The sequence below is a fragment of the Cnephaeus nilssonii genome (assembly GCF_951640355.1).
Source record: "Cnephaeus nilssonii genome assembly, chromosome: 9".
NCBI classification, from domain to species: Eukaryota; Metazoa; Chordata; class Mammalia; order Chiroptera; family Vespertilionidae; genus Cnephaeus; species Cnephaeus nilssonii.
This window is the reverse complement of record NC_137080.1, coordinates 63,596,369-63,624,236: the sequence shown is the minus strand read 5'-3', so window position 1 is coordinate 63,624,236 and position 27,868 is coordinate 63,596,369. Positions and strand designations below refer to the sequence as shown.

Below are 27,868 nucleotides of genomic sequence, written 5' to 3'. Positions count from 1 at the left end.
TAATAAGAGGGGTTTGATTGTCCATTATGGCTTAACCCATGTTTTCCCCTGGTTTTCCTGGCCCCTTAAGTAGGTAGGCTGACCCTGCACTGTGCTCCTTGTATTCCTCTATTCAGTGTCTTCTATGCCAATTGTCCTCTCATCCCCGTGTGTGCAGGGTGTCATCTGTCTTGTTCACCCATCCAAGTCCCATCCATGCCTTTACTATTGTATACCCAGGTCCTAGCAGTTTCTGGCCACAATAAGTGTGGATCGAGTGAATAAAAAGTTCAAAACAGTTCAAGCTAGTAGACATTCACATGTAAATCTTTCCCCCCTCCCATTGTACCTTCTACATACACAATGTAAAAACAATATGAGAAAATGAAGGGGAAAAAATTGTTACAATTATCCAAGAAATGCAAGACAAAAAATAAAATAAAATAAATAGCACCTTTACCTCAGTTATCAAGAGTTTTCAGAAGAATAATTTTTGCCTGCATTTTTTGGTCTAATTGCTTCAGTTCCCTACATTTGTTTGATCATGTGAATGTGATGATATTTTTAAATAAAGTGCTTACTTTGCATGCTTGTAATTAATTATAGGCTTCTTTACAGGAGGCTCCTCTACCCCCATGTTACCTTTCTCTCAATGTTCTTACTTTTGCCTTTTAAATACTGTATTTGCTTTGAGCTCCTACCACAGACTCCAAATCTGTGTTTGGAATTTGGAGATCAAAGGACTGTAGCTAATCCTCAAGACATTTGCCCTTAAGAATCCATTCCTTATCAAGTTTCTGTGGTTTTCTGGAGTATTTACTGGTCACAATGTTAAAATGTGCACATCTGAAACTATTTTTTAATTACGTTTTCTTGATACTTCTCCACATTTAGTGTGTGGGAAAATATCCTGCTCCGAATGGCACTGAGCTCTGGTAGACCATCTCCAGCCTCATTACAAAGGATGCCTAGGTCGAATCATCACATGTTTTCAATAACCCTTGTTTTTGTTCTCCTTGAAACAGAGCGTGTCTCATTCAAAAAGCTCATAATGGTAGGAAAGGAATTGATAATGAAAAGGAAGTGAGTCCAAAATAGGATTTTTCCTCATAGCTTAGGATGTGTTATGAGACCGTATGTACATTTTGCAGACTGAGCTGCAGCTTCCCGGGTTGTTTACCACGAATTCTAATCCTGTGCTGGCTTGTATTATCTCTTCTATAAGCCTCTCCAGGAAACCATTTCTTTCCTTTTTAAACATGGATAAGAACAGAAATATACTTTGTAGGGTTCATAAACAGTAGCACATAAAAGCAAATATGAAATTAAAAGGTTCTAAAAACTTCCCTGTAGCTAATGCCAATGAGGGAAAATTTGGGCAAGAATTTCATAATTAAAGATGGAATTTAGAGTGTAATTAAACACAATTTGTTTAGTTAATAACCTTCTAAAAATACAGATAGAGGGTAGGATAGATCTGCACATGGCAACATGTAGGATTTCCAAAATTATAATGAGTGTCAGGTATTTATTTGTGGCTTGTGTTTGCTCACATTTACTCCTTTTAAGCACTATCTTTTCATTCTTTACAGAAGAAAAAGTCCATTTTTCACACTCCAGTGTTTATCCCTAAGGATTATTCAGGAGCCTAAACTGTGTCTATTTCTTACTTCTAAAAATAAGAACTTGCATTTTGAAAAAGATTAAGAAAGCCAGGTGTACCAGGTAATTTCCCTCCATAAGACTTAAAATGAAACCCCATCCATAGGTGCCCTTTGCTTAGTGACATTTTAGCTGAAGTGGCATGTTCATCTGCAAAATCCAAATAGCACTGTCTATTCAAAGCACTTCCTAAAGATATCCTTTCAGAAACTTTTAGTAGTAGATGATGATTAACCATAACCTGATGTCTGAAAATAAGTATCAAGTTTCTCAAAGAAAAATTACAGTTCCCAGCACTACTAAACATAACCAGCTGCCAAAATTCAAAGAGTCCGTATCATTCAACTGCTTAGAATAAGTGCAAAAGGGAGTGTTGAAAGTTAGGTATTTTGCTTTCAATCTGTAAATTTAAACCTGTAATGACATTGTTTGACTGTAGATGTATAAACACTCAGGTTATGACACTGAACAAGATATCTAAGCATTGGGTTTCATCATAGGATGTTAGGGGATTTCTAGAAGAAGTTTCAACTTTGATCATTCATTGGTCGTAATCCAATTTTTTTTTTAGACCTGCAGTCAAATACAGGTGTGGGGCTCTGCTGAATTGAAACTGGCTGCAGGTTTTCATTTGATGCGTGAGAAAATAAGGGCTGGAAGAAAAGAACATCTGAAGACATCAACGTGCAAAATGGCTGCTTCTAAAAGCCTTTTTTAATTTTCTATACTAGAGGCCTGGTGCGGGGAGAGGGATTCCCTCAGCCCACCCTGCACCCTCTCCAATTGGACATCCCTCTCACAATCTGGGACCACTGGCTCCTAACTGCTCACCAGCCTGCCTGCCTGATCACCCCTAACCACTCTGCCTGCCTGCCTGATTGCCCCTGACCCCTCTGCCTGCCTTCCTGATTGCCCCTAACCATCTCTTCCTGCCTGCCTGATCACCCCTAACTGCTCTCCCCTGCCTTCCTGATCGCCCCTATCTGCCCTCCCCTGCCAGCCTGGTCACCCCCAACTGCCCTCCCCTGCTGGCCTGATTGCCCCTAACTCCTGTCGGCCTGATCTTGCCCCCAATTGCCCTCTCGTGCCAGCCTGATTGCCCCTAACTGCCTCTGCCTCGGCCCCCACCACCATAGCTTTGTCTGAAAGGAACTCGGACATCTGGAAGATGGCCAATTGACCCAGTCTAATTAGCATATTATCCTTTTATTAGTATAGATAGATTATATAGGATAGGATTGCTTAAATGGGGGGGAGCCTTTTTCAGCAGGAGAAGATGCTCTTTACAGACAAAAATACATAATCCCTATATCTGGACTGATAGCCAGCCATATTCACTGTACTGCCAAACCAGTCATTAAAAATTGAACCACTTTCTTACACCTTACACCAAACAGCTGTTGCCCTTGAAACCCCTCCTCAGCCCCCACCTTAGGTTCTGCCTTCGAAGTTCACCCAGATTAGGTGATTGGTCGGTTTCTATGCCAGTCAGCGTCAAAAGCTCCGCCTCCTAGGCAGCCATTGGCTCTTCTGGGAAATTCAGAATGGCCCTGCTACTGCCTTTCTCTCTGGGCCTGATCCGCAGCCTCCATGGCAGCTGCGGATCAGGCCCTGCCTCTCTCTCTGGGCCTCTCTCTGGGCCTGATCCGCAGCCGCTATGGCTAATGACCTCGCTGCGCCTGCCTCACCCCGCCCACCCCCAGCCACTCTGCCCACCCACCTGCCGCCAGCCTTGCTGTGATAGGAGCCACAGGGGAGAGACTGAGAGGTGTTCCATGCACTTACTGGTGACTGGTCGTCCATCTGGTCATTTAGGTTGTGACGGCCCTAGGCTATTATTAGTATAGATAAAGGAACATAATATATAGCCACTCTGTCATTGCCCTAAAACGTGTCCTGAATCATCCAAAACTATGCATGACTTTTCATCCTTTTGATTAATAGAGGACTGATGGGATTACACCTAGGTAATTTACTCAAGACACTATAGTGTGCCTTAAATAGGATAGGTTTTCCTCCTACTCATTCACAGTGATTCTCAGAGGACAAATGCTCCTTTCCTGTCTTATAAATACTGAAACACAACCTCCTACATCCTCCAATCTGTAACCCACATCTGAAATTAAACATTTGTGATCCCACCTTCTGAAGCAATAATTTCAGTAGGTTACTGATGTTGGAAGACATTAGTCCTGTGGTATAAAAAACAAACAAAAACATCTGTTGCCTAAGTATGCAGGCCTGACCTCTCTCCAGAACTCCAGCCTCACCCACTGTCTACCAGAGGTCTAGAGGGAATCCTAATGTGGCTAAAACCAAGCTGTTAATTTTACTCTTCAAATAGTCCTCCTTTCTGCTCTCCCTCACCCTACTGCAGTATTTCCCCATCTTTGTAAACAGCACTTCATTCACTCAATTGCTCAACCAGAAACCCGGATACTACCCTTAGCTTCCCTTCTGTGTCACACCACACAATCAATCCTTCAGCAAGTCCTGAAATCTCCAACTTCACAACATGTCCCAAATGCAACCCCTTCTCTGCTGCTCCTCACTTTAACCTGGCTCTTCTAAAGCCACTCTCACCCTTTGTCTAGAGCATGGCAATGGCTTCTGACTTCCATGCCTGCCATCCAGCCCCCTCCTAATCTGTTTCTCAAAGGCAACAAAACCCATCTTCTAAAATGCGAATCTGACCTTGCATTCTTCTGCTCAAAACCCATCAGGACATCTTTGGCTCTTCCCAAAGCCACCGTGATCTGACCAGGGCCCACCCACTGTCCCCCATCCTCACTCCACTCAAGCTAAGTTGACCTCCTTACCCCCCGCCCAAGCACACTCTCCATGATCCTGCCTCAAGGTACTTACATTTTAATAGCGAAAATTAAGTAACCTAAAGGTCATTAACAAGTTGTTGACTAAGTAAATCAATTCATTAAATTTATTTCCTATCTCATACACATGTCCAATGTTTTGATAGTTTATAGCAGTTATCACTTTTACAATGTTCAAACATGCATTTGGTTAAATCTATTCAATGTTTAGCTTATAATGAGGCCACTAAAAAGAGCTCAAGGAATTGGAACAAAAATGGTGGTGGCAAAGGAGGATACAATCAACAGGAATATTGTAGTTGCTGCACTTCTGCTTTTCCCAGAGATAACAAGATGTAATGAGTTTAAAGTACAAAAGGAAAATACATGTTAGCTATTAGGGAACATTTTTCTAAGACTTCAGACAGTTTTCTAGGAGTCAAGAAGTGCTCTCTTTGTGGTTTACCTCTAGAAAATTTATCTGTCCTTACAGTTACAAGATTAAAAGTGTTCAACCATGCTTTGTTTAATCCATATTATTTAGTTCTTCCCACTATGATTTTAAACTAAGTCAAATGTAGCATACAGTTGGCCCTCCATATCCATATCCAACCAACCTCAGATCATAAATATTCAGAGGGAAAATGTACGTTTTGCTGATGTGTACTACGAAGTTAGGCCTATGATGGTTGAGTCCATATTGAACATATACAGGCTTTTTTTTCTTGTTATTATATCCTAAACAATATATATTGTACACTAAATGACAACTACTTACATAGCATTTACAGTGTATTAGGTATTATAAGTAAACCAGAGATAATTTCAAGTATATAGGAGGGTATCTGTTGGTCATATGCAAATACATCTTTTTTTAAAATATATATGTTTTTATTGATTGTTTTTTAGAGTGAGTGGAAGGGAGAGGGAGAAATAGAAACATCGATGAGAGAGAAACATCTATCAGCTGCCTCCTGCATGCCTCCTACTAGAGCTCAAGCTCACAACCCGGTCATGTGCCATAACCAGGAATCAAACCAGCGACCTCTTGGTTCATGGGTAAATGGACTTTAGGTTACTCAACATTGAGCCACACTGGCTGACCCTACACCATTTTATATAAGGAACTTGAGCATCCTCAGATTTTCATATCCATGAGAGATCCTGGAACCAATCCCCCACAGACACCAAGGGATGACTGTATACTTTCTAATAGGTATATTGTTCCGTGTAATTGTAGCAACATAATACAGCCTATCAGAGTTCAGATATACGAATGACCTTGATTTAACCCAATCTTTGGCTGCATGATAGGATACCCTTGAATGTGAATCCACCCTGTAATGAGGGCTTTTCAATATTTCAGTGGCTGATCTCTCTCAAACAGGGTCCACAATGATCAATGTATATTGATTTTGTAAATAATAGTGGAACCAAGTTCCACTGGAGTCTCATAATAAGCTCTTTTATAGTCCCTATGTGTCTTAAATATCATTACAGTTTTTACTTTGTTCAAATCTTTGCAGCCTCCTCAAATCTCAAGAATTCGTCCATAAATCACTCTAAGTGATTCAGTAAGTATGTGAACCTACTTCCTAATATCTTATAAGCCTATATTTCACATTTCTAATGGGCTGCTTACAGTAATCAATAACTATTTCTTCACTACTTCCCAACTTGCTCACATCTGTTTCCTTTGGGAGAGGCAGATTTTAAGAGCTCAGGATCACATGCTTTTTTTTTTTTTTCCCCCATGCAATTTGGAGCTCCTCCTTGTTTATTAGCAGTTCTATTTCTTTCTCTAGCCCATTTTCTCTTGATGCATCCATAAAAGTACCATCTGTTTTTAGTGTCATTTTATATCTGCTTTATCCTCCTTGCACTTGTCTTTTCCCTGAATGCATTATGCAGTAACAATTTATCCTTGCTTTATTATCCACTTGCTTTCACAGCCTATCCCTTTCTCCCCTCACTCATCCCCACCCCACCTTGACCTATGTCACCCTGGATTTTCTTTATCCAAGGAATAGTGTACCATACTTATGGGCACAACTTTGGTGTCAATTAGGGGCCAGCTCAGCCTCTCATGGATTTGGACCTTGACTAATAGACCACTGCAAGCCTTAGCTCTTCATTTGTAAAAAGGAGATAATAATTACTGTCTCATAGGGTTGTTTGGACTAAATTTAAAAATGTGCATCTGGCTTTCCCAACATTCGCACTACTGGCATTTGGGGCTGGGTAATTCTTTTTCCTAGGGGTTGTTCTGGGCAATGTAGGATGTTTCACAGCAACCTTGGCCTCTACCACTAGTTGCCAGTAGCAACCCCCTTCCCAGTTAGGACAACCAAATAGCATGTCTCCAGACATTGCCAATTGTCCCTGGGGAAGCAAAATTGTCCCCATTTGACAATCATTTATGTACATAAAGAGTTTAGCACAATGCCTGGTACTTAGTAGTGATTAAACAAATATTTGTGATAGATTCATTATTAGATGGATGAATGAATATTCATTTCTAATGCAAGTGTCTAGTATAATACTTGATACGTGATTAACTGCTTACCTCATGAATGTTTAAACAAATGTATCTGAAGCCAATGAGCTTAAAGGATGTCTATAGTTGCTTTCTTATACTAAAACTAGAGGCCCGGTGCATGAAAATTCATGCACTAGAGGGGGGGGCGGTCCCTCAGCCCGGCCTGCCCCCACTCACAGTCTGGGAGCCCTCAGGGGTGGGAGGCAACCCGGCAATCAGGGGAAGATGACACCCCCATCATACCTCTGCTGCTGCCACTACCGGCAGTGCAAGCCTCGGCCGGCCCTGGTTACCTGAGCCTCGGGCAGCCCTGGGTGGCTGGGCAGCCACCATCTGAGGCTTGTCTGCACCTCGGGCATGCCCTGGGTGGCTGGGCAGCCCACATCCAAGGCTTGCCTGCAGCTCGAGCCCGCTCTGGGCAGCTGGGAGACTGAGGGCGGGTCTGGCCACACCGTGCACCTGCCGCCCCCCACTCCAGCTGGGCTGAAAGGACTGTAGGACTCCAGGGGGGCTGAGGGGACTGGGCACCACCATCTTGTGGCTATGGGCGCCGCCATATTTGTGGCAGTGTGACGGTCAATTTGCATATTCCCTCTTTATTAGATAGAATGTGGTATCTTCACCTAAGACAAAGCACCTATGTTTCAAAAGACATTTTAGATAATTAATTAATTGCACAGTTTAAGCTATTCCACCCAATTTCCCCCAGCTTTATTGAGATATAATTGATATAATACTGTGTAAGTTAAAATTTTATTGATCTGATACACATTTATTATAAATTTATTATTAACTAACACCTCCATTACATTACATAATTACCATGTCCTTTTTTGTGCTGAAAACATTTCAGATCTATCCTCTTAGAAACTTTCAAATGCTTAATACAATATTATTAAATACTAGAGGCCCAATGCATGAATTCATGCATGGGTGGGGTCTGGCCAGCCCAGTCCCAATCGGGGTGGATTGGGGCCACAGGTTGATTGGGGTAGTGGGGGCCCATCAGGGGTGGGGCCAGCTGGGGGAGGGGCCACAGGCAGTTGGTTGGTGGCCCTGCTCCTGATCGGAGTGGGGGGGCCTATCTGGGGTGGGGCCAGGCGGGAGGAGGGGCTGCAGGAGGTTGGCAACCAGCCCCACACCCTATTGGGTTGGGGGGGCAATCAGAGGTGGGGCTGATGGGAGAAGGGGCTGCTGGCTGATCGGGGTGGTGGGGGCCCATCAGGGACGGGGCTGGCTGGAGGGAAGGGCTGCAGTGGGGTTGGCCAGCCGCCACCCCCTCGATCAGTGGGAGAGACTGATCAGGGGCGGGGCTGGCTGGAGGGAGGGGCCGAGGGAGGTTGGCTGGTGGCCCCAGCCCCCATCAGGCCGGTTCGCTGGCTGCAGTGGGTGTCATAGCAACTGGTCGTTCTGGTTGTTACAGCGTTCCAGTCACTGGCTTTTTATATATATAGATAATCACTGTGCTGTATATTAAATTTCCAGAACTTATTCATCTTATAACTAGAAGTTTATAATCTTTGACCTACATCTCATTTCCCCCTTCTATACCCCCACCCCCTGGTAACCATAATTCTAGTCTCTGTTTATATGAGTTCAGCTTTTTTAGATTCCACATATAAGTGGTGTACAGTATTTGCCTTTCTCTGTCTGGCTTATTTCATTTAGCATAATATCTTTAAAGTCCATCCATGTTGCTGCAAATACTAGGATTTCCTTCTTTCTGGTGGCTGAATATTCTATTACATATAATATATATGTAACCTAAATATATATTATATATAATATATATCTCCTTTATCCATTAAGTTTATGAGCACTTAACTTGTTTTCATATCTTAGCTAATGAGAATAATTCTGCAATAAACTGTATGTGCAGATATCTCTTCAAGATCTTGTTTTAATTACTTTTGGATATATACCCATATGTGGGATTATTAGATCATGTGGTAGTTATGTTTTTAATTTCTTTAAGAACCTCCATGCTTTTTCATAGTGGCTGCACCAACATGCATTCCCACCAATAGTGCACTAGGGTTTCCTTTTCTCTATATCCTCACCAGCATTTGTGATTCTTTATCTTTTTTATAATAGCCATTCTAACAGGTTTGAGGTAATATTTCATTGTGGTTTTACTTTGCATTTCCCTGATGATTAATAATATTGGGGGGGGGGTGTCTACTCCGTTTCTTTGCTCAATTTTTAATCAGACTATTTGGGTTTTTTATTGAGTTATATTAGTTATTTATACATTTTGGCTACTAACACTTTATCAGATATGTGATTTGCAAATATTTTCTCCCATTTCATAGGTTTCCTTTTTATTTCATTATTGACATTCTTTCTTGTAGAGAATATTTTCAGTTAGATGTAGTCCCACTTAGTTATTTTGCTTTTGTCACCTTTGTTTGTGCTGTCAAATCCAAAAAAATTATTGCCATGACCCATATTAAAGGAGCTCACCACCTGTGTCTTCTTCTAGGCGTTTTATGGTTTCAGGTGTTACAATTTTTAGTCTATTTTGAGTTGATTTTTGTGTGGTCCATTTTCATTCTTTTGTATATGGCTGCCCAGTTTTCTCAATGCCGTTTATTGAAGAGACTATTCTTTCCACATTATATACATTTTGACTTGTTTATAATTAATTAATTAGCTATATATGTATGATTTCATTTCGGCATCTCTATTCTATTTGATTGATCTATGTGTCTGCTTTTATGTTAATACTGTTTTGATTACTATAGCTTTGTAACACAATTTGAAACCAGAAAGTGTGATGCTTCTAATTTTATTTTGTTTTGTTTTGTTTTGTTTTCTCCATATTGTTTTGGCTATTTGAGGTCTTTTGTGGTTCCATATAAATTTAGGATTGTTTGTTCTATTTCTGTGAAAAATACCATTTGAATATTGATAGAGATTACATGGACATATTAACAATACTAATTTTTTCAATTCATGAGCATGAAATATCTTTCCATTTATTTGTGTGTTTTTCAATTTCTTTCATCAAATGTCTTATAGTTTTCACTGAACAGATCCTTTCCCTCCTTGGTCTAAGTTATTCCCAAGGATTTTTTTTTATGCTATTGTAAATCCGTGGGGTTTTTTTCTTAATTTCTCTTTCTGACATTATTGTTAGTGTATAGAAATGCAACTGATTTCTACATATTGCTATTTGTGTCCTGCAACTTTAATTAATTCATTTATTAGTTCCAACCATTTTTGGTGGTCGTTAGGGTTTTCCATGTACTAGTAAAATATCATGTCATCTGCAAAAGGTAACAATTTTATATTTTCCTTTCTGATTTGGATGCCTTTTATTTATTTTTCTTTCCTAATTGCTCTAGCTAAGATTTTTATACTACCTATAATAATAAAAACATAATATGCTAATTAGACCAGCTGTCCTTCCGGGCGGGGCCCGGCGGGGGCCAAGGCAGAGGCAGCCCCCGCGGTGGTGGGGGCTAAGCCACTTGCAGGAATTTCATGCATCAGGCCTCTAGTGTTGACTAAAAGTAGTGAGAGTGGGCATTCTTATCTTATTCCTGACCTCAGGCAGAATTGAAGTATGCAAATAGAATCCTTTCAGGGAAAGACTGGGAGGTGAGCATTTCTGCCTACTACTTCCTCTGCACTGAGCCCTGTGGGACAGCCACAGCTAGTGCTCATACCCATTAATAACTGCTTCTTTGTTTGCTATAGTCTTGTGGGTCTCATGGATGCAAGTGCCATTGGCTTTCAGAGATAGGTGTTTTGGGAGCCTGTCTCTCAAGTGGGAGTCTTAAAAGTTGGGGTATTAGATGTGGGACCCAAACCCTTAGATGCTCAGGGAGAAGCTGGGAGGGGGTGGTTCCCTCCCAATTGTGTGGCATTAGGCTGGGAATGGGGTTTATGACAAGAATGTGTCTCGGCCTTTCCTACCGATTTCAGTGTGGGTATTTTCTCATTCAACTGATGTGTAGGAGTCCCTCAGCTAGTTTCAGGATTTCCTTCAAAGAGAATTATTCCCTGTGTGGCTGTGCATTCAGTGTGCCTGTGGGAGGAGGAGAGTTCAAGAGCCTCCTATGTTGCCATCTTTAAAGACTGCCCCTACCCAATTTTACAAAAAAAATAAATCTTAGTGAGATTTGCCTTTAATAAACTTTAATGGATAATAGCTATGAACTATTATGTTGCATTTGAATTCAGTGCTAGATATTGAAGTGATCATCAACTAACCTAAGAGTATTTTAGATTGATACTTCCAGTTATTAAGCCACTAATGTGATAAGAGAATAAGGCTCAAGCTACCTTTAGATGTTTATTAATCTAAGTTCATTTTATAAATACTTATTTAATACCTACCATATTTCAGGCACTGTTCTAGGCACTTGGAATACAAGTATACAACCTTGTGGAACCTCCATTCTATAAAGTAATGTACTATAAAAATAATAATTACATAAATAAAAGTAAAGATTACTTTTAACTTCTAAAATATTAGCCTAGGAAATATTCTAGGTGGTACTGACAGCAAAATTCCAGCAGATGACTGCAACCCAACCAGAAACATTTTTGTGACTGCATTCATTGTTTGCCATTTGGTTGCTCATTGATGATTTCACTAGAGGCCCGGTGCATGAAATTCATGCACAGCAGGGGGGGTCCCCTCAGCCCAGCCTGCACCCTCTTCAATCCGGGCACCTCGGTCTGGTCATCCCTAACTGCCCCCCTCTGCCGGCCTGGTTGCCCCTTACTGCCCCCCCAGCTGACCTGGTTGCCTCCAACTGCCCCCCTCGGCCAGCCTGGTTGCCCCTAATTCCCACCCCCCCCCACGCTGGCCTGGTCACCCCTTACTTCACCCCCTTCCAGCCTGGTTGCCCCCAACTGCCCCCCCTGCTGGCCTAGTCACCCCCAGTTGCCCCACTCTGCCAGCCTGGTCATCCCTTACTGCCCCCCCCCAATGGCCTGATCACCCCCAACTGCCTCCCCCTGCCAGCCTGGTCACCCCCAACTGCCCCCTGCCAACTTGGTCACCCCCCAACTGCCGCCCCCAGCCAGCTTGGTTGACCCCAACTGCCCCCCTGCCAGCCTGATCACCCCCAACTGCTCCCCCTAACAGCCTGGTCACCCCCAACTGCCCCCCCACCGGCCTGGTCACCCCCAACTGCCCCCCCCCTGCCGGCCTGGTTGCCCCACACAGCCTGCTGTTCAGTCGTTACTGTTACTGTGATGGCGTCCCAGACAATTTGCATATTCCTCTATTATTAGTATAGATTTTACTAATCTCTGACATTCTCTTCTGATCTGAATTACAATGAGGGTATTAAATTAAAATTTTTGTTACCTTTGCATATTTTGTTACTTCAAACATTTAGATTATAATTCACTGTGTGCATAATTTTTTAAATTGTCTCAAGCCAAGCAGTGTTCCTTTTACTTTTTCTAGGTTTTCTCTAATGAACTAACTTCATAGTATATGTTCTGTACTTTAGTCTAACAGAGCTATAGCTGATTTTTTTAAACTCATACAATGTATGCCTCACCTGTTCATCTGTACAATGGGATTTATAGAATACTTAACCATCAGGGTTGTTATGCATATTCAATAATATAACATTTGAAAACACTTTGATTTGAAGAAAGGGCAGGCACATAGTAAGTTTTAAGTGCTATGTTTTCTGTATCCTTATTAGTCATTTACTTATTTCTAATATTTTAGCACAGTAAAGGGAGTATTGTACATTTTTCTTTCCTTTGTACTCTTGGGATGAAGCAGGATTACAATGAAAAATAAAGGCAAACATATCCAGCAGGGCCATATAAAGACTATCTCTTTGTAAACTGCTTGTCTCAGAAGTAAATCCCTTAAAATGATGAAAACCGAGATGTTTTCACACTTAACTCTTTCTTTGAAGTTTTCTTCCTGATTTCAAAAGACAATCATTGTTATAAAATTCCAACATTAAAATGAATACATTTTTTAAAAATAAATTTACGCTAACAATAAGGTAAGATGTGCTTTCTGAGTTATAGAACAATATTTTTAAAGCTTTTCATTGATTACTATAATATTTTTTTAAATAAATGAATAAAATTCCAACATTAGAGAAATTAATAACTTAGAAAGCAAAAAAAAAAAAAACAACACGATTTATCTGAACCTGGACTCTTTATTCCTAGAGATAATTCATGATAATAATCTGGGTATGTTCTCATATGTTTTTCCTAGTTATATAATATGTATTTATTAAAATAAGATCGCATACTGCTTTGTAACGGGCTTTTATTCACTTATATAATGTCTTTGGTGTTTGTGTCAACACATTTAATTCCTTCTCATTTTCAACAGCTGCAGAGAGCAGCAACTCAAGGATGCCCTTGTAGCTCTCTGTGTACTTACGCATAGAGCCACAGAGCATTCAGATCTGATTGGGGAATGAAACCTTCCTGCTGACTTTGTACTGCCATCTATTTACCCTCTCTCCCTCTCAAAGTCCTGGCCCAAAAGGGCACCAAGAGAATGACTCAGATGATCTCAGTCCAGACCAGAGCTTCCTAAGTGCAGGGAGGACTGAGCTGAGTGAGGGGTACACATCCATCCAGCAGTTAATCCTAAGGATCACAGAAACATTATAAATGCAACGCCCTTGAAGTGAAACTCCTCTTTGGAGTGTGGATGCCCAGTCATGCACAGTCCACTTGAAGCAGGAAGGAAAGTTTATTTGAGGATGTTAAGATCAAGCTAACTTATTTTTAAATTGTCATAGGAGGCCATTCGTCCTCACTTCACGTCTTCCACTTCAAAGCCTACTTTCCATCATCTAGATATTTACCCTTGGAGCGATTAAGTCCTCTTTTATCTTTTCCATGCTTTCATCAGCTGCATTTTTTTTCTCTTTTTAGTTTACAAAAGGGAAGATTTTTTTAGACCAAATGCCAATATGTCAAAAATTAAATATTCATTCCCATGCAACGCACAGTGTGTATAATTACATACTCTATTGTAACAAATGTAATGTTATTTAATTTGTGTTCCAAACTTGCGCATAATTGGCTGACCAGATATCAAGAGTACTTTATGCAGAGAGCTTAGACTATTCCCCTTAGTTGAGGACTTTGTTAAACAAAATGTAATGCTGCAGACTCCACAACATAGGGAGATTTTTTGCTGAAAGGAGCTACAAGCTTCTTTGTCAAGAAAACAAGAGAGCCCAGCCAGCGTGGCTCAGTGGTTGAGCATCAACCAATGAACCAGAAGATCACAGTTCCGATTCTCCATCGGGGCACATGCCCCGGTTGCAGGCTGAATCCCCAGTGTGGGGCAAGCAGGAGGCAGCCGATCAATGATTCTCTCTCATCAGTGATGTTTCTATCTCTCTCTCCCACTCCCTTCCTCTCTGAAATAAATAAATAAATAAAATTTTTAGAGTGAACAAGTGACATGATTATCCCAAGTGGCTCTTTCATGGCTGGACAGACTAGGATGCCTCTGTGGCATCAACCAGGAAGGCGAGGTGTTAAGGCTGAGGAGCAAGCTCCTTCCTGCCCCCCGGGGAAGCTGAGGAAACCAGGGACACTGGGGAAGGCTGCCCACAGCATCAAGGGTCCCTGGAACACCCACCTTTCTGAGAGCCGTTGCCAATTTGTTGAGGGTTAAGTAGTAAGTGGTTCAAACCTGCATAGGCAGAGCATGGGATGGTCACGGCTCAGGACTACGGGGATGCCTGGGTCCTATTCTCTGCCTCCTCGCTGTTCAGACATCACAAGGCCCAAGTAGCACCACTCCGTGCTGGGGTTTGAGATCAGGTTATTGGTACCTCACACAGGTCCGAGGGAACCTTTCTGAAATAGTGCTTTGAGAACTAAAAATGCCTTGTCGTGCTTCTGATGGCTGTTTCAACCTGTTTCTTTCAGATACCATTGTTCTTATCGCTTCAATAGCAGTTGTTTCTGCAAAAACTCAGGGTAATATTTTTGCCACGTCCGCACTCAGAAGTCTCCGTTTCCTACAGATCCTCCGTATGGTGCGCATGGACCGAAGGGGAGGCACTTGGAAATTACTAGGTTCTGTGGTTTATGCTCACAGCAAGGTAAGATTTCCTTTCCGACTCATAGATCAAGATTTTTTAAAACTCTTTCATTGGTTGCTGAAATATTTGATAAACCTGTCATTAGCAAACTTAGTCATTTCAGAATTTGGTCAAAGTAATTTAGAGACACAGTATGTAATGGATTATTTAAAAGTCATAAGTATCCAAGAAGTAGTCAAACGTATGGAATCATGCATAGATAGATTTGTTTTCCTTTCTCAGAGATTGTTTTCACTTCTAAAAATCTTTCATTCCTTTTTTATCTAGGAATTAATCACAGCTTGGTACATAGGATTTTTGGTTCTTATTTTTTCGTCTTTCCTTGTCTACCTGGTGGAAAAGGATGCCAACAAAGAGTTTTCTACATACGCAGATGCTCTGTGGTGGGGCACAGTAAGTATAAAAATCTGTTTTTGTTTATTAGATGTTGTAAAAATTTTCCCCCTTTGAATACAGTGTAGTGTGATGATTCTGATGAAAAAAATTTCAATAAAATATTAACTCCCAAAAGAGAGTTATGTGAAAATATACTGTACTTATAATTGTCTAAACAGTTTCCCCCTCTTTGGCTCAGCAAAGTTAACTTCTCTTATAAAGCATTAGTCATCATTCTTGAGTGCTAGATTGTTGCCAAAATAAAAGCATATCATTTTTAACTGTGATTAAAATGTTGATAGGCTCATTTGTTTGTTTTAGCTTTATGGAGCACAGATTTAAATTACCAAGTGCTACATTGGTTTGTCATTCATCAAAATGATGTAAAAAATAAAGGAATGGTAGCTGAACAAAAGTTAGAAAGGTGAAATTATGGCACAAAAAGTGAAAAAGAGAAGATTGGTAACCATCTGTGAGATCAGAGATTATAAACACCTAATTTCAAAACTTTCCATTCAAAAACCTACTTTCCCTTTATATTTTAACTAAAGGCTAGTTTTCCAAACAAGTCAAAGTAATCATGACCTTTGTACAGAAAGAAAATAAACATGTTGCTAAATATTTTAGCTGATTTTTTAAATCATTTAAGTAAGTATTAATGATGGCACCAGGAAGATGTCACAAGCAGTTCGAAGGACTACCTAAAGAACAGAAACACATCAAGATCAGGAATGAAGGTGCAAAAAGCTGTGGTACATTTACACAATGGAATACGATGCAGCCATAATAAAGAAATCTTACCTTTTGTGACAGCATGGAGGGACCTGGAGGGCATTAAGCTAAGTGAAATAAGCCCGTCAGAGAAAGACAAGTACAATATGATTTTAATTACTAGAGGCCCAGTGCACAAAATTTGTGCACATGTGGGGTCCCTAGGCCCGGCAATCAGGGCCAATTGGGACCAGGCCAATCAGGGCCCAGTCAGAGAGGAGGTGATGGTCACTGGATTGGGCGCAGAAGGAACAGACACTGATGCCAACGCTGCCATTGTTGGTGCCTTGCCACCATGCAGTTCCCCACCTTCACCCCTCACCCCCCTCCTTCCCTCACTGCTGCACTGCCACAGCGGTGGGCAGGTGGTAGGCCAACCAGGGCCTGCTGGCCGGGGGGAGGGATGGGGCACGGGAGGTGGCCACCAGCCCTGAGGAGGGAGCTGGCCCTCAGCACCCCTGGGAAAGGGGCTGTGTCCACCACCACACACCCCCGGTTCTCTGTCCCAGCCCGGGGCCTGGCCGGCTGAGGGGAGGGACTGCGAGAGGTTGGCCATCTGGGGGAGGTTGGCTGTGGGAGTGCACTGACCATCAGGGGACAGTGCACGTCATAGTGACCAGTCATTCTTGTTGTTCTGTCGTAACAGTCACTTAGACTTTTATATATATAGATATGTGGAATCTAATGAACAAAATAAACTAACAAACAAAATAGAAACAGACTCCTAGATACAGAGAACAGACTAATTGCTGTCAGAGGGGAGGGATTTAGGGGACTGGGTGAAAAAGGTGCAGGTGTAACGGGACAATCAGTGGGTCCTTGCTGCCAGCTGCTTATATTGGGTAAAAGGACAAAAGATTACATGGGGAAGTGATCAGAGGGTATGCCAAATGGGTGGTTAACAGGTAAGTAGAGAGCTGGGGATCTTCAAAGGGATGCAAGAGGGCAGGGGTCTTCAAAGGGCTTAGTGATATGCAAGGGCTGAGGGGTCTTCAAAGAGCTGTCGATTCTGGTTTCTGCAGCAAAGTTGTTCATCCTCCCAGGATAACAGGCAGCTCCACATGGGGAGGATGGGCTACATTTTTAGGTGAGCTCCCATGTCCCATGTGTGTAACTGCCAGCCAGGTTAGAATGTGCCTTCTTTAATCAGAATAAAACAATCGCGGTTAACAGAGCATGGTTAATATTTCTTACAATTCTAGCTGGTTCCCCAACATTCTGTTTCTGACCCTGTCAAAGGGATAAACGAAACAAAGCAAAAGTTATACGCAGACAACAGTATGGTGATGACCAGAGGGAAAGGGGTTGGAGGGAGGTAGAAGAGGGGAAAGGAGGGACAAATGGTGATGGAAGGATTCTTAACTTGGGATGGTGAACACATAATATAGCATACAGATGATATATTACAGTATTGTACACCTGAAATCTATGTAATTTTGTTAACCAATGTTAGCCTAATAAATTCAATACAAATTTTAAATTTTTAAAATTATTTTTATTGTTGACACTATTGCAGATGTCCCCATTTTCCCCCTTACCCACTTCCACCCGGCACCCACCACCCCTTCCCTCTGGCCATCACCACACTGTTGTCTGCATCTATGGGTTATGAATATGTGTGCTTTGGCTGCTCCCTTCCGCTTCTCTCCTCCAGTCCCTCACCTGGGACATGCTGTCACAAAAGGTAAGCGTTCCTTCTTTTTTACAGCTGCCTAGTATCCCATTGTGTATCTGTGTCACAGCTTTTTTATTCACTCATCTGCTGATGGGCACTTGGGTTGTTTCTAGGTCTTGGCCATTGTAAATAACGCTGCTGTGAACATGGAGGTGCATATATTCTTTAGGATTGGTGTTTCAGGATTCTTAGCATAGATCCCTAGAGTGGGATTCCTGGATCAAAAGGCAGTTCCATGTTTAATTTTTTGAGGAACCTCCCTACTGTTTCCCACAGTGGCTGCACCACTGTGCATTCCCACCAACAGGGCACCAGAGTGCTCTTTTCTCCACATCCTTGCCAGCACTTGTTGTTTGTTGATTTATTGGCGGGAACCATTCTGGCAGGTGTGAGGTGATATCTCATTGTGGTTTTAATTTGCATCTGTCTGATGATTAGTGACATTAAGCATTTTTTTTCTTATGTCTATTGGCCATCTGTATGTCCTCTTAAATACATGTACAGATAAAGGCAAAACTGGCTTCTTTGAACAGTGTGAGAGGGAAGTCAATTAAACTACCACTAGACAGAATGTATTTCCCATGTCTATAGACAAGAATTATTTTGCATTGCTACCAATTATCTACAATCTGCAAAGCTGTAAAGTAACTCAAAGGCCATGAAAGGTACAGAGCCCCATAAAATCATCACTCAATAACCTGGAAGGGGTACTCTAAACAATGCATAGTTTTCCACTGAAGCAAAATTTCCCTGCATTGTAAAGAATTTAAAAAACAGTCATTGACTAGAAGAGGCCTTAGAGGTCACATAATCTTATCGCCTATTGAGGAATGTAAGGCCAACGCGACTTATTGCCTTATATTTTATAACTAGTAATGGCCAGGGCAACACTAACTCCCAAGGCCCTTCTTCTATGAAACTATTGACATTAACTAGATCTGAGTCAGAAAAAGATGATCAAATTCAATGTTTGCAAATATGTTGATATTGATATGCATTTAATAAATGTACTGCCTAAAAGGAAAAATAAATAAATGAATAAAATAAAATTTAAAAATAGCCATTGAAACATGTTCCATTAATAAGAATGTCACAGGATAAAGAAGTGCTTTATGCAATTCATAAACTATATCCTTTTTCTTTTATTCCTTAAGACATTCCAACAGAGTGTTATGTGAAAATATACAGCATTTATAATAGTTTATTTAAAGAGTCTCCCCATCTCTATGGTCCAACAACGTTAAGTTCTCTTATAACTTTGGCTAGATTGTTGCCAAAATAAAAATAAATCATTTTCTTAAACTGTGATTAAAACATTGGCAAGTTGTTTGTTTTAACTTTGTGGAGCATAGGTTTGTTACCAGCTGTTGCATTGTTCCCCAAAACCACATCAGCAGGAACCAGAACTTTTGTCAAGGACAAAGGAAATTTGTCAGGGCTTATATTAAGCAGAACTTGGTATGTTTGTTGATTGTATAGCAGCAATAAAATGAGTAAGAATCAAAAATGTATTTACCTATAGATTAATATTATTTTAAATTATCAGAGTAAATGTCTACAAGATCGCACCATTGATAACAAAGCATTCCATTGTTGTAATAATTTGCTTTCCAACACCACTTCCTCCCACCCCCACCAGCAATAATGGTCATTTAGAAAAGAGGAAAATAGAAACCCCAAGAGAGAGAAGTCGTCTGACATTCTTCAAACACTTCTTATTCAGGGGTGGGCAAAAATAGGTTTACAGGTGTTGGTATGGAAAATAATACAATAATTAATAAATAACTAATACAAGAATAAACTCTGTTTCATACGCTCACAACTGTAAACCTACTTTAGCCCACCCCTGTATGTAGAGAGCAAATGAAAATCTATGACTCATGGTGGGAAAAATTGTGTAAACTGAGAAAACAAAAGACTTTTCTAGTTAATGAGGGGAAGAGAATTTATAAACCCAGACTTCAAAGCAATGACTTGAATTTAAGTTTAGTGTTTGCTTCTCTTTGATAATTCTGACTATTTAAACTCGCAATGCACTCGGGTGCTCCTCTTCCCATTGGGATGCCCTAGTTGGGGAGTTCAGCCTTGCAGCTCTGTCTCCTTTTTCCATTGGTCTTCCTTTCTCCCGCTTATTACTAACGAGAGGCCTGGTGCACAAAATCCGTGCACTGGGAGGGGGTGTCCCTCAGCCCGGCCTGCACCCTCTTGCAGTCCAGGACCTTGCTCCTTACTGTCTGCCTGCTCACTGCTCCTTAGTGCTGCCGTGGAGGCAGAAGAGGCTCTTGCCACCGCCACTGCACTCACCAGCCGTGAGCTCAGCTTCTGGCTGAGCGGCGCTCGCCCTGTGGGAGCGCACTGACCACTAGGGGACAGCTCCTGCATTGAGCGTCTGCCCCCTTGTGGTCAGTGTGCATCATAGTGACCAGTCTTTCTGGTTGTTCCACCCTAACTGTCACTTAGGCTTTCATTACATAAATAGGAATTGTTGTGTTAAGTAGTGTGTGGGAAACTCTTACTATATCTCTCACTTAGTCAACAGCTTGTTTCTTTTGCCAGAATAATCTGAGCAGTAGATTTTCAAAGATCATATCTGTGACTTTGGGGAGGGTGGGGGGAGCAACATATTTTCATCAATTTCAATTTCAATAGTGCTACTATGACTGAAGTTTAACCCGTACTTAATAGGCTTCTTGAATGGCTGAATTATGTCTCTCTCTCTTTTTTTTTTTTTTTTCAAGAAAAGAATCTAGTCTTGAATATAAGAATAAAAATCTTCTAAGACATTAAGTTTCTAGGAGTAAAATGGCCTTTTTGGTTCACAGTGAGTTTGTTGATATTAGCTGACTCATTAATTAAATTGTCTAAAGCCTAAAATAATAAGCAAACAGTGGACTTATTATTTCTATTCATTATAAGAATATGTACATCTTCAGTGTAAGATAAAAATAAATTTAGAATACTATACTTTACATTATGTGTTAATCAAGACATTAAGGACAAGACATATGGATTGGATACTTTTTAGTTAAAATTGTCCGTGTTGCACATAACAGACACCTTGCTAACTATGGAAGAATCCAGAATAAATAGGGAAATTAAGCATCCTGAATGGAGTGTTTCTAAGTGTTTCTAGGCTTGGTGAAAAAAAAAAAAAAAAAGGAAATTTCCTTTATTAAAAAAGCCCAAAGTATCAACATTAAGTATCAAAATGCAATTTGTGGCCCAAGGTAACAGTATCCCAGTGAATTCTAAATATGAACTACTAAACTTCTTTCATTAAGAAGATGCTGAGGGCTATTTCCAAGAGCCACATTTGGAGGAATACAGTGGCGTGATCAGCACTGCTTAAAGCCAAGAGCAATTCAAAGAAGTTTGTTCTCTGGAAACAGTTCTGTGCTAGTGAATAATGGTACTTATTAGCTCATTGAGTAAGTGGGATAACCAATAAAAAAGAGCCCAGTACTAACAGCACAGCAAGTGCCCAGTCAAAAATGGTGGCTACTGTTGATGTAGACGTTGCTGTCCTGGATGTTAGCGCCTTTATAACCAAAGTAACAAACAAAGCTATATGCTTCATGGTGGACCCAGAGCTTAAGAAAAGAAGCTTGGGAATTGGGGGTTGAGACGAAAAGATGTTCTGGGTTCTGAAGTGGCAACTAAAGGGTGTTGATGACAAAGGAAGTGGAGGAGGAGTGAGTGAGGTAAGTCTAGAGGCTGAGACAGCGCCAGCTTCTGGAAGAAGGATCTTCTGATTGCTGGGCAGAGCTCCATTTAATGTTATTTCCTGTTATTTTCTTTCTCTTTAGTTACTGTAGATTTATTCTGAAATAAATTTAGAACAGTTCTTATTGCAGCTATTTTTTATTATTATCTTTTTTCCTATTACTATTTTTCTCCTTTTGATTTGCTTTAGATTTGTTCTGAAATAACTTACGATCAGGTTTTCCTGAAGTAATTTTTTCTCATAATAACCTGGTAAAGACCAGCTGGTCCTCTTTCTATTTACTGCTATTTCTGTGATGAAGATAGTGTTTGGGGTGGGGTTTTTTTTTTAATAAAGTAAGTACAGTAGCAGATAGTATAAATATACTCTTGAGTAGCATCTGAATATAACCTCCACCTTGAAATTATTACTTTAGGCACATAGAAGAATTCTATATCAGCTAGAGTTAGTCCTAGAATTCATGCTGAATATCGTAACAATCTGTCTCAAAGCAAACAATATGGAAGGCTCTGTGTATAATATAGTATACTGTGTACTCAACAGGTCCTACCACCTACAAAACCTAAGAATAAGAAATGGTACAGATTTGTGGAATAAACAAAAATACCTTTGCCCTTGTTAAAACCAGTTATAATTCTGAGAATCAACCCTCCTTACATTGGGTTTCCCAGGACAAAGTGTTTTCTGCAACTTTTATAAGCTGTTGTTTTCTGACTCAGTGCTGTTACATTAAATAAAAGTTAACAAAAGTTTCTTACCACCAATGCATTACCTAGTGGTATCAAAGCCTTACTTGGCTGTGAGATAATCAACATGCCAGTTCTAACTATTCAAGAATATTGCTAACCACCAAGTAAATACTAAAACACACATACCCCAGCCATTACCCACCAAAGCACCCTGGCTGTTAGGAGCATCAGCAAGTCCCATGCCCACCTAATGGCATCCTGTCTAATAAAAGAGTAATATGCAAATTAACCATCACTCCCCTAAACCCACAAGCCATGCCCACAAACCACGCCCATAAGCCAATCAGGAGTGAGTATGCAAATTAACCCAACCAAGATGGCTGCAGCCACAGAGAGCAGGAGGGAGGCTTGGGTTTCCCCGGCGATGGAGGAAGCCAAGCTTTCCGCACATCCTGGCCAGCCCAGGCCTCCGCTTAAGGCTACAAAGTTTCAATTATAGAAGATAAATAAATTCCAACAGAAATGGCTGCAGCCATGGAGCAAGCAGAAGGCTTGGCTCTGCTCCAGGCTACAAAGTTTCAATTGTAGAAGATAAATAAATCCCAGATACCAGGGCCTTTGCTTGGGTGGCTGGGGGGCGTGGCCAGGCTGCAAACCACCACAGGCCCCTCGCCCAGGCCACCGCACGCCCCAAGGGAACCCCCACCCTGATCCAGGACATCCTTCAGGGTAAACCATGCACCAGGCCTCTATCCTATCTAATAAAAGAGTAATATGCAGATTGACCATCACTCCAACACAGAAGATGGCTGCCCCCATGTGGACACAAGATGGCCACCACAAGATGGCCAGCAGGGGAGGGAAGTTGGGAGGGACCAGGCCTGCAAGGGAGGGCAGTTGGGGGCGATCAAGCCTGCAGGGGAGGCAGTTAGGAGTGACCAGGCTGGCAGAGGAGAGAAGTTGGGGGCAAACAGGCTGGCAGGGGAGCAGTTAGACATCAATCAGGCTGGCAGGGAGTGGTTAGGGGGTGATCAAGCTGGCAGGCAGAAGTGGTTAGGGCCAATCAGGAAGGCAGGCAGGCGAGCAGTTGGGAGCCAGCAGTCCTGGATTGTGAGAGGGATGTCTGACTGCCCATTTAGGCCCAATCCCGGGCAGTCAGACATCCCTCAAGGGGCCCCAGATTGGAAAGGGTGCAGGCTGGGCTGAGAGACACCACCACCACCACCACCCATGCACGAATTTCATGCACCGGGCCTCTAGTGCATGAATGAAGTACGTTGGTATGAAGCCTCTTTGGAGAAGTCTTTCCTAAGAACTCTGTTCCTTTTTAATGTCATCTCACACATGGCTCTGGACACTTTTGCTCAGTATGATTCCATAACTATTAAGCACATGCTATATAGAAAATGACAAAGTAATAGTCAGGATACCTGGGTTCCAGCACCATCATTATGATTTAGTGAAGGTGTGATACTAAGCAATCATTTAATATCTCCATAAAATGGCTATTATAATGTTACCCAAACATGAAGTTACTGTGTGTGTTAAATAAGATCGGGGCATGTAAATGTGCTTTATTGAGCACTAGACAAATGTTAGTCACTCCTGTTATTACATATCTGACCACAAGCCTGGTAGGAAATATAGAATGCTAATACCCTGAGCTATCTGCCGCAGCAGGACCCAAATTATATGATGCCACCACCACAGGAGTTTCTGATGTTTAAAGATTTAAAACCTTTCCAATCTACTATTTAGAGGTGACCAAATTTCAAAGTTAACTGCACAGGTTCTGTGTACCCACTACCTGAAACCAGGTGCTCAGGAGGTGGCCCCAGGAAATGAGAAGAGGGGAGGAGAGGAGAAGAGGGGAGACGGAGGCGAGAGGGGGTAGGGAGGGGAGGGGAGGGAAGGGGAGGGGAGAGGAGAGGAAAAAATGGATGACAAACTGCCAATAATAATCATCCTCCCTTAAAGACCCCCTTGTGGAGAAATTATACTGTGCTATGGAAATCTACAACTAGTATATCCTTAACTTGCTCACATTAGCTATAAGCTAGTATTCTTAATTGTATCTTCCAAATCAGACCAATAAATTTTTGTTGATTTGTTGCTTGAAGGAAAGAAGAAAGGATTTATAACTCCTGGTCTGGAATTAATTCTGCTATTTAAAAAAAAAACAACTAGCTTAACTGATGTCTAAATTATAATCTGACCATAGCCCATGCCATCCCACTTTTAAAAATCAGAATTTGCATTTATTTAGCATTGTTATTCCTAAGGAAGAATTCTTGATTGCTAAACACACTAAGTACTCCCAATGCACCTCAGGCTTTGCTAATGCAAATACACCTTCATGCCAATATTTGCAACCCACAGATTTTTCAGAAAATATCCTTTCTCGCCTGGGTGACTGCAGTTGAGCATATGGAATATGAGGGCAAACATTTATCTGAGCTCTTCCCACCTGCCAAGTCACCTTCACGTAAATGGTCCACCTGGGGGAGCAGCACGGCCTGCCAGCCTTCCTGAGGCTGACGGAAGGGAGCCGGGGCTGACGTGCGCTTCCTCTCGGGCCCCCAGCTGTCCCGTCAGGCACAGCCTGAGGACACATCTGCCAGCCTCACCTCAGGCCATAAGGGTGGTTAGTGAATGGCATCTTCTCACTTGAAGTATCACTCTGACTAAAACTGCACTAAGAAGATACTGGAAATGTTTTAAATGTACCTTCTAATTTTTAAAAGTAAATTCAACATTTCATGACCATTTTTAATGATACTGTAAGCACCATGGTCAAAAGTCAATGAGCAGCCCTGGCCGCTCAGTGGTTAGAGCGCCGGCCTGCCCGCCAAAGGGTTGCAGGTTCAATTCCAGGTCAAGGGCCGTACCTGGGTTGCAGGTCCAATCCCCAGCCCTGGTTGGGGCAAATGGGGGAGCCAATCCATGAGTCAGTCTCTCTCTCTACCCCCCTCCTTCCCTCTCTCTTCCACTCTCTCTAAAAATCAATGGAAAATATATCCTCCTGTGAGGATTAGCAACAACAACAAATGTCAATGAGCAGTGTATAAAAAGATATACCACTATTAAAATTTGGAATTTATTTCTCTCATCTCCCCTTGCCTGGAACAATAATGTGATTAATCTGTCGTTTGTTTGGAGTATGTTATTTCTTTGTTTAGCTTATTAAGAAACATTATCCTGTGTGGCATTGGCTAGTGAATTTATTACAATTCCCCCGGCAAACCTATGCTAAATAAATGGCTGGCAAAGAAAACAAAATGTCAGTGAGTAGGAATCAATAACAAGTGCATAAATAAATACAGAAATAAATCTTTAAAATGTAATCTATCCAGCACATGTTAGCTAGCGTAATTCTTATAAACTTTGGAAGATCAAAAATGGAAATATGCCCAATATAGTGGGTTTCCTCCAGGTGTGATTTTCTGCAATCCCCTGAAGTTCACGTACACGGCCTCTCAAGTTTCCCTTGAAACAAGCTGCTGCTCCAGGAGCCCCCTGAAGAGCTGGTGCCTTCGGGGTCCTGTGCAGGCCCACCTTCCTCTAACTAGATCCACGGGAAAGGGGTCCTTACTGGGCCCAGCCACTGACGGTTCACAAGGTTTCTGGGAGACAGACCTGGGTCTATTGTTCAGCATCAGGTAGGAGAATAAGCCCCAAAAGGGCTTCTGCTTCCAGTCCACGGGCAGAGGGCCCGCCCATCACCATTAGCAGAGCCTTCCAAGTGCTAAGACAAGAAACATAATGTCGTTGTACTGTTCCAAGGAGACGCGCTTGTACTTCAAGGACAGCTTGACCTGAAAGTCCAGAAAATCAGTGAACACCTATGCAAGCCTCATCTGAGGATGGTTTTACCGAATGCAGCCAGGCATTGCCTTAGACTCACAGTGGTCGGCAAACTCATCAGTCAACAGAGCCAAACATCAACAGGACAAGGATTGAAATTTCTTTTGAGAGCCAAATTTTTTAAAATTAAACTTCTTCTAACGCCACTTCTTCAAAATAGACTCGCCCAGGCCGTGGTATTTTGTGGAAGAGCCACACTCAAAGGGGCCAAAGAGCCGCATGTGGCTCGCGAGCCGCAGTTTGCCGACCACGGCCTTAGCGCGTCAACAGCTAGATGGAGACGACGGGCCAGCGTGAATTTATTGAGAAGCCTCACATCTTTTTTTTTTTTACGTTTATCTTAGAAATGTCCTAATTTCATGTCTGCTGATGTCTCTCTGTTCACATCAGAAAGCTCAGTGGTCCCCCTTTAGCCACACGAAGTGAAATGATGGGTCCAGGAAACCCCCACCGGCCCCCTCCCTGGCTCAGAGAGAGGGACAAACTGCCACTCGGTTGGCAGATCCTTCTCAAACCTAGCCTGGCAATCAAAGGCCCTGTGTTTTCAACCAAGCAACACCCGAGAGACGTTGAAATCGGAGTGACTTTGAAATCGGAGTGGAGGAAGTTGCTGTGGCCAAGCTGCTGGTCATCCCAGCCTCCTGCACGTGATGAGACGTGATCATCCAGAAATCTGAACCAGAGTGCAGAGAAGGTGGGCAGAGTCTTTGCTGCCCCCAGAGGGACTCCAGGGTGCTGCTCTCAGAGTTCACAACACTCTTCTCCCCCACAAACCACCCTGTAAGACTGAGGGCCACCCTCTGGGAATGAGAGAGCAGGCATTCCTCCACTCGGAAAGCAACACTGAGCACGTCATCACGTGGCCACGTGTCATTCTTCCCAGCCAGAGGCAGTGGCTTAAAACCCACTCTCTCAGCACAGGGCCCAGGGGAACAATTCGCATGTATTATGAGAATGTAAAGCAAACCGTGAAATGTGACATTATTGCTGTGACCAGAATGAAATTTCTCCTTCGGTTTATTACAATTAATAAATGGCTGTAAAGGGATTAAGGTATTTTGTAGAAAAAGTGCAGTAGATTAAGATCTTTTCCATAGATTTAAGATTGGGAACCTGTAATAAAATTGAGCCAGATATTTTTTTCTGCAAACCCAAGGAATCCCTTTGAGAGTCCCCTACTGATATTGTGAGTGGCATTTTATTAATTGGTCACTGGGTTCCGCTACAAAGTCCCTCTCTTCAACCTTGGATGGCAAAGTCCCTCTGCTTCTGGTTGGTTTGTACTTGACCCCTCCCACACCCTCACAGCCCAAGTCTTTTCCTCTGTTACAAGCCTTTTCCTCCCCACAGGTAATCCAGTCGTCTCCTTCACTAGAATTGAAGGGAACTGACTAGAACCTTCCCAGTCCTGCCCTCCACTCCCACTGTGTCCATCCACATTTCCTCCCCAGCGTGTAATCGGTGTCTTTTCACACTGCCTAGGCCAGTGATGGCGAACCTATGACACGCGTGTCAGCACTGACACGCGTAGCCATTTCTGATGACACGAGGCCGCTGAGGCGGCCGCATGCCAAGGATGAAACATTTGCGAAATAATGTTTTTTCCTCAAAGTGACACACTACCCGAGTTATGCTCAGTTTTTTGGTGAAGTTTGACACACCAAGCTCAAAAGGTTGCCCATCACTGGCCTAGGCTAATCCTTCCAAC

At 42.1% G+C, this 27,868-nt stretch overlaps 1 protein-coding gene across 2 annotated transcripts in view; it reads left to right on the top strand.

The window, feature by feature from the left end:
* Positions 1 to 27,868, top strand: part of KCNQ5 (potassium voltage-gated channel subfamily Q member 5) — a 514,470-nt gene that overhangs the window by 389,610 nt on the left and 96,992 nt on the right. For both annotated transcript variants that reach the window (XM_079780853.1, XM_079780852.1), the window contains exons 4-5: positions 14,887 to 15,062; positions 15,330 to 15,455. In XM_079780853.1, coding sequence (XP_079636979.1) covers positions 14,887 to 15,062; positions 15,330 to 15,455 — 302 coding nt within the window. The remainder of the gene's footprint in view (positions 1 to 14,886; positions 15,063 to 15,329; positions 15,456 to 27,868) is intronic.